This window comes from Hemiscyllium ocellatum, chromosome 35, assembly GCF_020745735.1.
Source record: "Hemiscyllium ocellatum isolate sHemOce1 chromosome 35, sHemOce1.pat.X.cur, whole genome shotgun sequence".
Taxonomy (NCBI): Eukaryota; Metazoa; Chordata; class Chondrichthyes; order Orectolobiformes; family Hemiscylliidae; genus Hemiscyllium; species Hemiscyllium ocellatum.
In genome coordinates this window covers 28,177,587-28,194,016 of record NC_083435.1, presented here as the reverse complement: position 1 = coordinate 28,194,016, position 16,430 = coordinate 28,177,587, and the positions used below count along the sequence as shown (strand labels likewise).

General features: G+C 39.1%; 1 protein-coding gene across 1 annotated transcript; it reads right to left on the bottom strand.

The window, feature by feature from the left end:
• Positions 1-4,037: 4,037 nt before the first annotated feature.
• On the bottom strand, positions 4,038-5,923 carry LOC132832593 (muscarinic acetylcholine receptor M2-like). The gene is made up of 2 exons (XM_060850680.1): positions 5,909-5,923; positions 4,038-5,435 (listed from the first exon to the last, which is right to left on the bottom strand). The coding sequence occupies exons 1-2, from the start codon at positions 5,921-5,923 to the stop codon at positions 4,038-4,040; spliced, it is 1,413 nt and encodes a 470-aa protein (XP_060706663.1).
• Positions 5,924-16,430: the final 10,507 nt, after the last annotated feature.

Genomic DNA, 16,430 nt, shown 5'->3' with positions numbered 1-16,430 from the left:
TTTTCTTTTTGTTTATTCCAGGCTCGGATGTTCTCTCACCTGTATTATAACGTCATTCAAACGTATTACATAGATCGACCAGAGTGTATTTTATTGCAATCCTGCACGGAGAGACAAATTGTGTTCTTAGGTTATGTTTGTTCACACCTTTCCAGTATCGTAACTTGTTTGCTCATATATTTGGAAGCGACCTTGACTTGGAGAAAAGTAGTGTCAAATGAAATATTGCAATGGGAGTTTTGTAAAACAATGCATGGTTCTTTTTGTAAAAATCCCAATTTGTTGTATTTTAATGTAAACATGCAAAAGTACATCAATTATTGAATAGTAATCTCCATCAAGGTTAATTTGAAACATATAAACTATGGATGGATTTAGAGCTAAGTCCTGTTGATTACTTCACGAAACAAATATAACCTTTGCTTCTTTTTATTTTGCCTCCCTGTCTGCTGCTTTGATATTTCAATACAGAAAATATGAGGCAGTTCTGTATGACTGAACACTGAGCTTGACTTGGAGCAGAATTCTAAGATTCTTAAGAGTAACTGTTTGGAGGAAAAAGTCACGAAGTGTTCATTCGTTTTCTTCACTGGATAAGAAATTGGTTCTGACTATCTTTCAAATGTCACAACCACTCATTCGTGAATCCGTAGGAAGTAGTTAAAGTCGGTATAGGTTTCAGTCTTTGAAAAAAAATGTTAATAATTTGGTTGCATGTATAGTATATGTAAGTAAACATATTTGATGCTTGCATTAAATAACTAGGATGATAATTAAGTGCATCAAGTGTAACAGGAGACTCTCTTAGTATTGTGGCTTCATCTGGCTTGATCAGTGCTGAATTGTAAGTTGGCTGCAGCTGGCTCTGTTAAGAAGTCCGAGAGGGTTGATGTGCAACGTCCTCAGGCTGGACTGTTTGTAATGGTCAATGTGTTCCAATTCATGGATCTATTAGAGTGTCACGAGTTTTCTTTTTTTTTGCTTTTTAATGATTTCCGATAAATTCTCATCACTACTGCATAGATCATGCAAACTGAACCGGGTGATTCTTGGATGTGGATACTAGCAAGAAGAATACGAGCAAGCATGATAACGGCATATGACAGAATGAGAACAAAATTGTCAGAGGATGGCATGAGTATATAGTGACATTTGGTGATTTCGTAGCTTAGAGGAGAGAGGTACCAGTCTTAGGAGGATTGGTGATAAATAACCGAACTGTGCTAAGATATTATGGTGGCTGATTCCGAATTTTGGTTGAATAATAGGTAGTCTTTTACTGACTTTGTGTGTCAGGCAACTTCATGGGAGAATAGACAGCTGCCCAGGAAATAGCCCAGCTCTAAATTCATATGCCTCAGAGGCATCACAGCAGTCCTGATTTTTACAAGTTGATATCTGATCCCACGCAATGCATATCGAACAGTTGGCATTTGCTCTAGTGCGAAGATGCACACATCAATTTTACTATTGCTCACTGGAAAGTCCCGCACTCAGCAATGAACTACAGTGCAGCAGTAAACGACAATAACACATTGGATGATTAGTTTCATAAATGCTTAATAGACTTCAGGAAACCGGTATTGGAATTGTGTGTGTGTGTGTGTGTGTGTGTGTGTGTGTGTGTGTGTGTGTGTGTGTGTGTGTGTGTGTGTGTGTGTGTGTGTGTGTGTGTGTGTGTGTGTGTGAGAGAGAGAGAGAGAGAGAGGAGAAAGTGAGAGGTATCAGATGGGGGACGATTCATGAAATGGCATGTTTTATGTTTTCCTCATTGTAGTTCACTTTGAACGCACTGTTGCAGCACCAAGCCTATCTTTCCATTCTTCCCACCTGGGAAATTGACAGTCACTTGTAGTTTTTCTGTCTTGCCGTCTTAACAGAACCAACTATTACTGTGGACACTGTAAGATAATTAAAACATAAGAAAAAAGAGCAATGAGGAACATATGGACCCTCGACCATGTTCCACTCTTCAACAAGGACATGGCTGTTTTTCTTCGTGGACTTGGCTCCACTTGCACACTCGCTAATCATACCCCTTAATTCCTTTACTGTCCTGAAATTTTACTGCCTTTGCCTCAATACCATTCAAAGAGTGAGACTGAACTGTTTCATGGGAAAGGGAATTCCAGAGATTCACAATCCATTGGGAGAAGAAATTCCTCCTAAACCCAGTCCGAAATCTGCTTCACATTTTTGGATAACATGTATCCTTTGCTAGCTTCAACCGAAGTGGAAACAACCACCCTGCTTCCAATTTTGTTCTTTGTTCATTTTTAAAAATTCTCTATACTCCCCCGAATCTTTCAAATTCAAATGAGCATAATCACTGTCTACAAAATCTCTCCTCATAATCCAACGCTTTCAACACTGGAATCAGTCGCTTGTGCGTTGTCTGCATGCCACTCGAAACAAAGTTCCCTTTTCAAGTCAAGAGACAAAACTTGTAGACAATATTCCATGCATGGAATCACCAGAACACCTGAAGCATAAAATTTCTTTTTTAAAAGCCGTTTCTCCTGCTGTGAAGGACATTACTCAATTTGCCTTTCGAATTATCTGCTGCACTTACAGGCCCCAAACTCCAAATATCCCTTGCAAAAAATATTCACCATCGATTACCCCCCCAAAAAACTTTTGGTATTTGTTTTTGTTGAACTTTCAGTGACTTTTTATATTTTGATCCATTCAAGGATCGTAAGAAGCTGCTCCAAAGAAGTTAGCGATAATAAATCGCTCTGGGAGAACGGGACGTGTTTCTCACGGCCCCATCCACTTCCTCATCCTCTCCACATCTCCATCAATAGGACACTCAAGTCCCCAAATGCCACTACGTTCTATTTTCACGACTATACACAGACAGATAAACCAACACAATTGTTCAGTATTAGTTGCCTTTTCTTTTCCATTTGTATCCATGATGGTGCTAATCTAGTTATTTTGCAATCTGTCCAAGTTTCATCACCGGTAATCCAGATCTCACATGTATGTAGATAAATAACAGTTGTCACCGTTAATGTGAAATAAGTTTTGGTAGCTCATTTCCTCCAAGATTTTCCCGAGGGAATGAGTTGATACCGAGTTGTCTTTCGCAATTCGATTTTTCATCACTTTTGCACTGCAGATATTTCCTTCCTCAAATGGAACAGTGGTTCACCGCTCACAGCTTGAAACGAAGATTTATTTTCTTCACAAGTGATGCAAAATATTTTTTTCTGCATCCCTCGCTTTCAAACAAATCGGTTAAAAACATGTTTTCTTCAAAGAACAAGCCAAAAAAATCAGAAAATTAATCATCAAGTTAAAAATGGCTACAAGACCAATATACACTGAAAGTCACTGAGACATACTATGACGGAAAACAACTAAACATGGTGTGTACACGATAGAGATTCATAAATTTCTTGTATATTATGTAGAATTGGAAAATTGAACATTGATTCCAAACATATTTTTGTTTCTTTTAATTATGCTTTCTGAGTATTACGCTCGGTCCTGAAATTTGTAGTGACGAGAACAGAAAGACATAGAGTGTTATCATTGCTGGACTAGTAATCCAGTTACCCAGGTCACTGTTATAGAAATCGCGGTCTGGTCTGTTAACATTGTAAATAACTTAAGTTGAATTCAATGAAGTAAAAGTTGTAAAGATACCACCGTTCATTTCTCTGCATTCCCAGGTAATTTATCAGTCACATTCAGGAATTTTGAGTGAGACTTCATTCGTTTGTTCTGGTCTACGTAAGCCTTGGCTGTAGTTTGAACAATAATAAAATAAACAAACAGGACTGCACCCTGTGTAAGAGTAATAAAGCTTTTCGGCACAGCCTTTCATAATAACAGACATTATTTCACCACTGGCTTTCATAGTATCAGGAGTTACAAATTCGTTTCATTTAATATGTATTGCCTTTCAGCTTTTTTTATATTCATTGGATACTTGACAGATAATCTAACGCAATGAGCATTTTTTTATGAATGTCACCCAGAACAAAGAGTGTAATGTGTTCATACCGTTGAGCTTGTTGTTGTCTTTATCATCGTGTACCAATGTTTTTGTACTGACAGAAGAGAAGATGCTTGAACGTTTTTTTGAAGGTGACATTGCACAGTGCGTAGCAAGCTGGATTGATGGTACTGTTCATGTAAACGATCCAGTTTCCAATGTTCCAAATGGTGTGAGTGATGCAGCTTGGACAGAAGGCAGTAATGATCACCATAACAAAATATGGAGACCAGGTGATGACAAATGCTAGAATAATAGCCAGGATGGTTCTGGTTACGGTTTTGTCACGATGTCCTGCTACCTTCTTCATATTGGTAGCTACCTTGATCATTTTAATCATCGTACCATTTGATCTGTCATCTCTAAAATCAGGCTCCATGTTGCCACCACCAGTCTCTAATCCTGCCATAGTCCCCGTAAACTGACAATTAGGGGAGACCCCAACTATCTTCATGGAAGCGAGTTTGATGCGGTTCATCACTACTTGGCTTTGTGTATTGGAGAATGATACACCATCATGGATTGCCCCTTCCATTTTTTGATTTAGTGTTTCAAAACATGGATATTTTTTCTCCGTGAAGACCTCCTTTTCTACTTGTTCAGCTTTGTCAGTTGGCATTCCAGCTTTCACTTTTTTGTTTTGTGATTGGGCATGAAGAGACCCAGCACAAATATTTGGTATGTTGTTGGCAATCGGTTTTGCCTCATTGATCTTATATGGACTTGGATAACAGAAGCGTTTGCTTTGTTCAGGTTCATTTCTAGCCCATTTTATTCTACTCTTGCTGGCACAAGAAATGCGTACATACAAAGTCACCAGGATTGTAACTGGGAGATAGAAGACAGCTATAACAATCATTAAAGTGATGGCTGGACTTGAGAAGAGCTGTGGATAACATTCATCCTCAGGAACTGTCCGCTCCCCAACGATGAACTGCCAGAAAACAATGGCGGGTGCCCAGAGAAAAAATGACACCCCCCAAGCTGTTGCTATCATTATCCCTGCAATCTTAGGTGTTCTCCTCACGGGGTAGCTAAGGGGCTTTGTCACGCAGAAGAACCGGTCAAAGCTGATTAGGAGAAGATTCATTCCAGATGCATTGTTTACAACATAATCTACAACAAGCCACACATCACAGAAAACCGGACCCATGGGCCAATATCCCAATGCGGTGTAAATGGTGAATACATTCATCGTGAACACACCGAGAATCAAATCAGCACAGGATAAGCTGAAAATAAAGTAGTTGTTAATAGTTCGTAATTGTCTGTTTGTTTTGATTGAGATAATAACGAGAATGTTTCCAATAATGGTCAGCAAATTAATGGATCCAGTCATAACCACAATGAAGATCACTTCGACCTTTTTGTATGAAGTTCCTCTTTGAGTCTCTAAGAAGTTAGTTATGTTAGTGAGAAACACGTTTGTCTCTGTTGACTGTGACATGCTTCCACTATGATGTGCAATTGGCACTGTCAATGGGAAAAATGATAATAATTATAACATTCAAAACAATGATTAGTGAAATGATGTCAGACATAGTTACGTAAAAATGTAACCATGAGTTTTTTGCAATTCAGTAGGTATGAATAATGAAACGATTCTTAAAATAGCTTTTACAAGCTTTAACCTATTTGCCTGGATGGCTCCAGTTTAATTTTACATTGATTGCATGGGTCTCGTATTGCACAGACAACATGAAGAAGCAATTGTCCGCACATGACAAACTGAATTACGATTTTATGAATCACATGATAAGTATATGTCCGAGGATTTCATTTTATTGACTCAATAAAACTAGTTGAATAACCCTTGCGTTCTGAAAAAAAAACAATGTAAGATAAGATTTATTTTTGACCATTGGGATTTAATTTTGTTCGACTTCAAGATCATAAATTTACAGAAATGTTGAACATCTAGACCCCCACAGAAACATTGCAAGAAAAAGTGCAATATTATCCCTCTCTGACAAAAACAAAGTCAGTAGAGTAGACAGAACATCAGCACAGAAGTGCCTTATCTATTCAGCTATTTGAGGGAAGAAATCAATTGAATTCAAGTCACTTGTTTAGGTTTGGTGCATTTCAAAATCATAACTAACATAAACGTAACACTAATGTAGACACATCATTAGAGTTACCTTCTTTCCTATCATTATACCTCTTGCGAGTATTAGGACAATTGTGTACTGAAAAGAAATCCGACAGTATTTACCCAGATGCTAGAAATGGAAAAGTAAATGTATGAAATGGATTGCAAGATTGGCAAATGATAATATTCTGCATTTAACTTCCGGTATTACTGAATATGTAAGGAGCTCACTTCAGTCTACTTCGTCTAGAATGCAAAATGTTAATGACATCGGGATATGCTGACCTAATTCTGATCATTGAGAGGAACAGATGATCAAGAAAGTATTGTAAAGCTGATTGTTTGAGATGGCTAAAGATGAGATGTGTGGCACAAGAGACGAAAAATTAGGTGATGGTGAGATACAAGAAATAGTGGGACATTGGTGAAGATAATCGTTCAGAGAGAGTGGTAAAGGCAATTATTATAATACAACAGGATGACAAAATACAACGCTAACGGGGCTTCCATGATGTCACTCATTGCAGCACAGGTAAAAAAAAAAGATGTTTCGTGAATTGGAGGATATCACGTCGGAAACAAAATAAAGTAAGTAAATAATAACTTTGAAATAAAGCATGTGGGAGAGTCACATTAGAAATGGAAGCAAATTTTACTGACGTTTTGATTTCACAATTGACTTCCGAGGAAGATTATCAACAATAATCCACACTTTAGCAGTTATGGCATTGTCGCAAGTAGATTGTAAATTTGGAACATTGAGTGTGTTTGTTTTCGATCCATTTTAAATATACACAGACTAGTCGGTGTCTCAAGGGCACGTGGATTACTCTTGGCAGCTGTCATTCTTCCACGGGCAACCAACAGACGTTACCTGCAAGAGCATTGGTCCACCTATCTCAAATGAAGGTATGGCATTCATTCAGAGTGTATATTTATAAAACCTGTCGAAACGAACTTCAGGCAAACAGGTTAATTGTGATTTAACTCTTCAATCAAACTGTGCTCCGACCTACCTATATAGTGCGCTGTGAGCATAGCTTTTATCACACTGAAAAACAAAGAAAATTACAGTACAGGAACAGGCTCTTCAGCTGTATAAGCCTGTCACCTATTTTCTAAAGGTCTGTATCCCTTGGCGCCCATCCTATTCATGTATGTATCTACATCCCTCTTAAAAGATGCCATCGTGCCTGCATCTACCACGACTACTGGCAATGTGTCCAGATGCCCATCATCCTCTGCGTAAAGACTTTTCCACACATATCTCCCCTAAACCTTTACCGTTTCACTTTGAATTTGTGGCCCCAAGGAATAGATTCTCCCACTCTGGGGAAACAAATACTTCTTGTTAGCTACCCTGTCAATACCGTTCAAGTTTTTATCGACCAAACTCGAGTCCGCCGTCACCCTCCATCTTTCTAATGAAAATCATCAGAAACTACTCAACCTCACTTCATGGCTAGTACCCCACTTACCAGATAACATCCTGGTTAACCTACTCTGCAACCTCTCCAAATCATCCAATTCCTTTAGGTAACGTGGCAAACAGAACAATACTCAGTATTCCAACTGTGGCTGATACAAAGTCTTATACCACTGTAACGTGACCTGCAAGCTCTTGGAACCAATGCCCTGTCCGTGAAGGAAAGCCTGCTATATGCCGACTTGACCACTATAATGACCTGCTTTCCCACATTTAGGGAAAATTGAACGTGTAAACCCAGATCTTTCCGTATATCAATTAACCCCAGGAATCTTCCATTTATTGTATAATGTACTCTTGAATTAGATATTCGAAAATGCATCACCTCACATTTATCGAGACTGAACTCCTTCTGCCATTTCTCAGTGGTCCCAACATGGATCCTTGTGAAACACCACTGGACAGAGGTTTCCATTTAAGAAAAAATCCGTTCCCCGACCACCATCGATCTGCTGCTCCCTATCAAGTTCTGCATCTACCCTGGACCCCATCCGACGTCACTTTGTCCATAGGCCCACCATGTGGAACTTTACCAAATGCCTAACTGAAGTCCAAGTATATGACATCTTCAGCCCTTCCCTCATCGTTTGACTTTGTCACTTCCTCAAATAATTCTATTAAATTGGTAATAACAGGAGTTCTCTGCACAAAACCATGTTGCCTGTTACTGATATGCCTTTTCTTTTCAAATGAAAATCGTTCTTAAATTGAATGGTTTGCGCCTGAGCCAGACTTATGCCCTCGAGGGTGCTTTTGCTAATGCTGCTGTGGAGGGTCGAAACAAATGTGGCATGGGGATAGGTACCACAGGAGGAGGTTAATGGACAGAAAGTAGATAGTAATTAAAGCCTGCAAGGAGCTAGATAATGAAGTCAGCATGACTAAGACTCAGAGAAGGCAAGAAACAATAGATGAACGCAAAGGGACAGGTGGTCTGTGGTGCATTTGTTTTAATGCAAGCAGTATAGTAGGTAAGGTGGATGAACGTAGTGCTTGGATTGGTACCTGGGAACATGATGTTATTGCTATTACTGAGACTTGGTTGAAGGAAAGGCATGATTGGCAACTAAATGTCCCAGGATATCGATGCTTGAGGCTGGATAGAGAGGGAGGTAAAAGGAGTGGAGAAGTTGCATTATTGATCAAAGAAGATACCAGGCCTGTGCTAATGGAGGGCACTGTAGATGAATCGAGAAGTGAAGTAATATGGGCAAAGCTCAGAAATAGGAAATATGTGCTAACAAAGTTGGGGTTGTACAGGCCTCCTAACAGCAAACGTGACGTACAATTTTGTGGAGAGATAATGAAATGATATAGGAGCAACAAAGTGATGGTAATAGGTGTTTTTAATTTTCCAACATTGACTGGGATTCACTTAGTGATGGAGAATTGGATGGAACAGTATTTGTAAGGAACATCCCAGAGGGTTTGCTGGAGAATGTTGTAAGTAGATCAACTCGTGAAAGGGCCATGTTGGACTTGGTATTAGTAAATATTCTCGGCCATATGGTTGAAATTTCAGTGGGTGGTTACTCTGGGAATAGTGGTCACAATTCCATTGGTTTTAGGGTACTCATAGACAAAGACAAGAGTGGTCCGAAAAGAAGAGTGCTAAACTGGGGGAGGCCAACTATATACAGATTTGGCATGAACTGTGAACGTAGATTTGGAGCAGCTATTTGAAAGACGATGCCCATTTGATATGTGGGAGCTATTTTTTTAAAGAGAGGTTGATTAGAGTTCATGAGCGATATGTTCCTGTCAAATTTAGGGATAGAAATGGCAAGGTTAGGGAATTGTGGATGACAGATAAAATTGTGAGTTTGTCTAAAATGGAAAAGGATGCATATATAAGGTGTAGGCAACTGAAGTCAGCTGAAGATTTGGAAGGATATTGGAAACGTAGGACCAATCTGAAACAAGGAACCAAGATATCTAAAAGAGCTCATGGGATATCCTTCGTGAACAGGGTTAAGGAAAATCCCAGAGCCGTTTGTTCATATATAAGGAGCAAGAGGGTAAGGAAGGACATAGGTGGAAAGATATCCATGGCGTCAGAGAAACTGGCTGAGAATCTTAATGAGTACTGTGACTACGCTTGTTTGTGATATAAACAAATGATTTGGATAAAGATGTGGATTGCCTCATTAGCAAGTTTGCAGATGACACTAAGATTGGTGGAGTAGCAGATCATGAAAGGGGACTGTCAGGAATACAGCAGAATATGGACAGATTGCAGAGTTGGGTAGAGAAATGGCAGATGGAGTTCAGTACAGACAAATGCGACGTGATGCATTTTGGAACACGCAATTCCAGTGTGCTATATACAGTAAAATGAAACTTTATGAGGAAAAATGATGTACAGAGAGATCTGAGTGTTCAGGTCCATTGATCCCTGAAGGTGGCAATGCAAGTCACGAGAGTTACAAGAAGGCATACAGCATGCTTTCCTTCATCGGAAGGAATTTTGAGTATAAGTGTTGGCAGGTCATTTTGCAATTGTATCAGACTTTGGTTCACCTGCATTTAGAAAACTGTGGACAGATCTGGTCGCCACGTTACCAAAAGCATGCGGATGTTCTGGAGAGTTTGAGAAGAGGTTCAACAGGATATTACGTGCTGTGGAGGATGCTGGTATGAGAAGAATTTGAGCAGATTATTTTCTTTGGAATGAAGGTGGTTTAGTGAGGGGACCTGATTGAGGCCAACAAAATTGTTACAGGTGTAGACAGGGTGAATAGCAAGAAACTTTTCACCAGAGTGGAAGACTCCATCGCTAGGAGTTATGAGTTCAAAGTGAGAGTTGATAAGTTACTGGAGAGATATACATGGAAAGTTCCTTATGCAGAAGGCCGTGGATGTCTGGAATGCATTGGCAGTAGAGATGTTAGGGGCGGGAATAGTAGCGTCACTTAAGATGCATCTAGACCGATACATGAATGGACAGGGAGCAAAGGGATACAGATCCTTCAAAAATATGCAGCAGATTTACATCAAAGGTATGGATAAGCGCAGGTTCGGATGTCTGAAGGGCCTGTTTCTGTGCTGTAATATTCTTTGTTCTATGTTATACCCCTCTTTTACTAGTATATATCAGTAATATGGACATTGCAGAAGAAAATATTACTTCGAGATACATTGTTTAACTACCCTTGCTATCTTTTTTCATCGTGTTAATGAATACCCTATTCTTCCGAAACACTGTGTCATCTCAAATATAGCTCCATTGAACAGTAAATTTATTTATTTGGCCAATAAGTGTGAACATTCCTTCCAAAAGTTTGTTTCTCTCTTCTTCAGTATAAATGACCTTCTACGCCCAACCATTCCTCCATCACATTCCTGTTATTAACTACCAGCTTATGCAGGACAATTCATGGAGCAAACAAAAAGAAATGCACGGGGGAAATTGATCACGCATCCTTTTTCTTCAGATTCCTTCAATGGATACTTCTAAAAACTCATGTAATTGGGTAATCATATTGATTCCAGGTAAGATCTTTTAAGCATCTCTCAGCCCAGCACCTACTTCTGATAACTCAGTAATATTTCCTCACCGGTTCTTCATCATTTAATGGGTCATCAATCAAAGATGGAGGTTTCATTCAATCAAATTGAAGAATCTATGGCGGCCTGAAACAGGATTGTGTAGATCTTATATATGGACAGAACACATGAAAAGGAAACCTACCTAATGAAATCTAAGGACGTGTCTCTACACCAGTTCGATCTTAACAAATTAGTATGTCAGCTGCTGCCATGGTCTTCAGGTAACATGTAATACAATTTGACAGATGACCCTTTCCCCGGAATATGATGAAAACCGTCAATAAATTAACTGAAAGCAATAAATAAATAGGGACAATATGTATCATTCGAAACTTTTACATGTGCTGCTGATTTGTAGCTTCGCCAGTGGGTCGGATAAAATGTAGAAGCTGACATTAAACATTTCAACATAATAAGTGAAGGTGGAACACAAGAGTGATCATGTACAATTCAAAGATACTTTAGTACTGATATCGTTGAATTATTTGAGCTGACAGATAACTCAAGTACTCATTAATTATCTTCTCACAGTTTTGTCACTTTCACCAATCCAGCCATGAAAATGTAAAGTCCAGACTCTATCACAAACGAGTCACCAGACTCAAAAGCTTACTTCCCACTAATGTTTCCAGACCTGTTGAGTTACATCACCAATATCTGTTTTTGTTTAAGCAACAATATCACTGTAAGCCACCGAAGCGTTGTTAACATTGACTCATTGTGAAATTGACTACTTTCTGATCATTTCTGGAATTATATTTCAAAGGTAGTCTTCAGCATAGAGCAGCTGATAAAGCAGACAGGAAATAAAGAAATACAACACTACCCAAAAGAACAACATAGATTCTTAAAATGTCATAATGCTTAACGCCAAGTTAAGTGGCATTTAATTCCGGGGAAAAGGTGGTACAATCAAGAAGAAATGAATGAAATTTCATCTCTGTACTCTAATTGCACAACATTGGCATCGGGTTGAAATTCAAAATTAAGAATAAATAAATAATATGCGGGTAAAACATGGCAAGCAGGCTTGCATCAGTCAGACAATGACGATATTGTGAAGTTGAATATCTGAAATAGAACATCAATGTCTTTCCTATGATATGACACAGACGAAGGTAACACATACCAAGTGACTGGATCAGATTCGAAGATATAATTAAATGAAACCTAAACGTCTGCAGCATCAGGCATAACAAGTGGAAATGCCCAGTTAATGAATTATGCAAATCAAAGCACAATCTGTCTGCAGGTCGGCATTAGCCCCTGTGCAAACGGCAAAATCAGGTAACAACCTTTTAAACAGTGATTCTCTGAAACCAATTAAAGTACCTGAATATATCAGTGACAACTATGTCCGGACTTTCCTTTCCAGAATTATCTATTCAGTTGTTTAAAAAATGTGAAAAGTATAATTGGCTGTCAAGAAAGATATCTGCTTGCATTTCCATGCTGTCCTGCAGATGAAAGGCAACCCAGTTGAAACTATAACGCAATTGCACCTGCGACAGTATTATGCCCTAGAATTAATGACTATATTCTATGGGAAAACTAACTGCACAGAAAGCAATGTTTGGAATTAATTCATGAAAAGGAAAGATAATTGGTGAAAAATCAAAAACAAAGTTCTCCGCAGGTCTGTTCTACTGAAAAGAGCTGAAATTTGCGAAAGAAAACGTTTAGGACGAGTGATGACAAGAGGAAAGATAGAACAAAATTTGGAACGTTATCAGTGGGATCGACTGGAAGATGTTTCTTCCTATAGGGAGTGGCACAGAACTTACTGCGTTTCAATATTGTAAAACAGAATTGTAGTAAGTTACATTAAGTTGTATTTCCAATGCAATTCTTGCTTTCTGATAACTAGAAAATAAACAGTCGTGAAGTCAAGAACGTCTTACCATGTTCTGTGGTATATCTACACAGACCAGTTTCCAAAAAACAAACGGTACAACTGACAGAATCGGATTTCCGACTTCTAATATACTTCTATGAATGGTTAAACATAACAGGGAAATACCATTTTGGAGAGACTGATAAAGGTGACAGAACCCAGAATGATTGAAATGTTATAGAGGAAACAAAATAATTGAAATTAAAATTGACATAAACTAAAGACAACACTTTCATTGAATAAACCTCTTAAATGCATTCAACGTCTCCAAACAGTGGGAAAAGTTATGCAGTGTATTACTTTTTTATTGAAGAAGTTGTATATAGTGACTTACCAGTAATTACAATAACAGCAACGAGAAGATGGTAAACCTTTTAGAATTCAAAGTTGAAATGATTTCCTATCCAATGGTGCATTCATTTGCTGCAGCTTATCTGTTGGTGTTGGTGTTGATCTTTGATTTGAAACTAACAAATAAAACGCATTTAATTACGCATATAATGATGGAGAGTGGAGTCTCAAGTGGTACAATATTGTATCTGGAGATTAAACGTAATTCCTGTCACTGATTAAATCACATCAGTTTACATCTTTCTATCCGACTTCTCAGAATACATATTTTTAGCTCAGTGAAATTTGTGCCACCCATATTTCTCAAAGTACGTCGAAATCCCGATTTAACAATTCCATACAAAAACTAAGCATGTTTTTGTCGAAGCATGCCAATCCCTTAGACAATCGTTTCACGCTTGGTCACGTTTATTTTCAACATCGTTCTGGCTTGAGTGCTGTGGATGATATAAATTACTTGTGCGTTATATACTGAAGGTGCGCTATAAAAATAAAAAAAAAGTGATCTCGTCTGGTGGGCTGAAAAGAGCCAAGTGCTTTTTTTTAATCAAGGGATGTGGGAGTTAAAATTGTTTGGCAGGAGAGTGGATGGGGAGGGATGACAACTAAAATCAGGATACATGAAATCAATTGTGATTTGCTGAGAAACATATCAAGGCAGAATATCAGAACGGTACATGGTCCAGTGAAATCTGAATGAAATAGTTAAAAGGCTCAAGAATAAAAGTGTCGATTGTTCTTTTTCTTGGATCACTGACGTACACCATTTCAGAGTCTTCGTTCAAAGTTGCATTTAATTTTCATAGTGGCCGTTTTTATTATCTAGTTCATATCTTCATTTACTTTTTGCATTCATGTTTCACTTTGGGACTTCGATGATGATTGATTCTTCCATGCAAGCTTCCCCAGGTTATCTTCATTTATCAAGTTTCCCCTTTTTTGATTGACTTGTGGGACTGAAGCATAGCTGACTGCCGAGTATTATAGTTGAAAATGTGTTGCTGGTTAAAGCACAGCAGGTTAAGCAGCATCCAAGGAATAGGAAATTCGACGTTTCGGGCATAAGCGCTTCATCAGGAAATTGTAGAGGGAGGAAGAGAGCTTCTTCAAGGAAGGCATCCTTGCAAGACGATTCCCAGTAGGTTAAAATCTTCGGGTAAAAAATGAGGTCTGCAGATGCTGGAGATCACAGTTGAAAATGTGTTGCTGGTTAAAGCACAGCAGGTTAGGCAGCATCCAAGGAATAGGAAATTCGACCTTTCGGGCATAAGCTTATGCCCGAAAGGTCGAATTTCCTATTCCTTGGATGCTGCCTAACCTGCTGTGCTTTAACCAGCAACACATTTTCAACTGTGATCTCCAGCATCTGCAGACCTCATTTTTGACGAGTATTCTAGCTGAGCATTTGGTCAATGCTTACTGCAAGGATGTTGACAGTAGAGCATTGAATAATTGCAATATCGTCGAATATCAAGGGGAGTGTGTAGAGTGTCTATTTTAGATCGTGAACATTCTCTGGAATTTTTGTGCGCGAATGTTACTTGCCACTTGAGTATACAAGCCTGGATGTTGTCCAGATCTTGTAGCATGTGAGGACGACTGCTTCAGTATCTGAGTAGTTGAGAATGGTGCTGACCAGTGTGCTAATATCAGCGAACATCCCCACTTCTGATCTTACGTTTCTTATAATTCAGCAAGCATCCAAAGATTATTGGGCCTATGATGACACCCTGACGAATTGCTGCAGAAATGTAATGAAGTCGAGTTGACTGACCCTCTATAAACACAGCATCTTCCTTTGTGCCAGGTACGACTCCAACCAGTACATTGTATGCTCCCAATGATAACCATGGATTCCAGTTTTGCCAGGGCTACGTGATGCTATATGCGATTAAATGCGGCCTGGATGTCAAGGGCTATCACTTTCTCTCACCTCTGGAATTAAGCTCTTTTGCCCACCTTTAAACCAAGGCTATAGTCAGATCAGGAGGTGGTAAAAGTGAAACTGGGCGTCACTGGGCAAATTGGGGCTGAACAGGCGCTGCTTATTATCACTGTTGATGACCACTCTATCACTTTATTGATGATGGAGATTAGGCTAATTGGCCGGTTTGATTTTTCTTTTTTTATTGTGTATGCACGCAGGGCATGCCTGTGCAAGTTTTCCTCATTGACAGAGAAATGCCAGTGCTGTAATTGGACTGGCAGAGCTTGTCTAAGTGAGCGACAAGTTCTGGAGCACTCATCCTTAGTGATATTGCCGGAATGCTGTCAGGACCCATTGTCTTTGCAGTATCCAGTGACTCCAGCCATTTCTTGAATCTAATTGGGAGAAGACAGGGACCTGTGATGCTGGTCACCACTAGAAGAAATCGGGTTGGAAGATACACTCGGCATTTCTGACTGAAGATTGTTGCAAATGCATCAGCATTTTTTTGGCACTGATGTGCTCGGCTCCTGCATCACTGAGGATGGACCCTCCTCCTCCAGTCAGTTGTTTCATTGTCCACCACCATTCACGATTGGATGTTTAAGGATTGCAGATCATATATCAGATTTGTTGGTTGTGGGATTGCGTAGCTCTGTTTGTCATTACTATTTATGTCATTTAACATGCAAGTAGTCATGTTTGGTATCTTCACTAGTTTCATATTTCATTTTTAGCTATTCTTGATGCTGACCCAGCCTTGCACTCCGGCAATCTTCATTGAACTAGGTTTGATCCTCTACCTGGATGGTAATGGTTGAGTGGGAAATATATCAGGCATGAGGTTGCACATTGTGTTGGAGTACAGTTCTGTAGCTATTAATATCCCACAGTAGATCGGTTCGATTTAGCTGAGTGATAGTGCCACACAACACAATGGAGGCCATTCTCAATATGAATGCAGGACTTAGTCTCCACAAGGATTGTGCAGTTGTCCCTTTTATCTATACTGGCATAGGTAGATGCTTCTGCAGCCGGCAGATTATTATTGGTGAAGTCCAATATATATTTTTTGTCAACTTGGCTCCTTCACCACTTGCTGCAAACCCAGGTTAGTAGTTATAT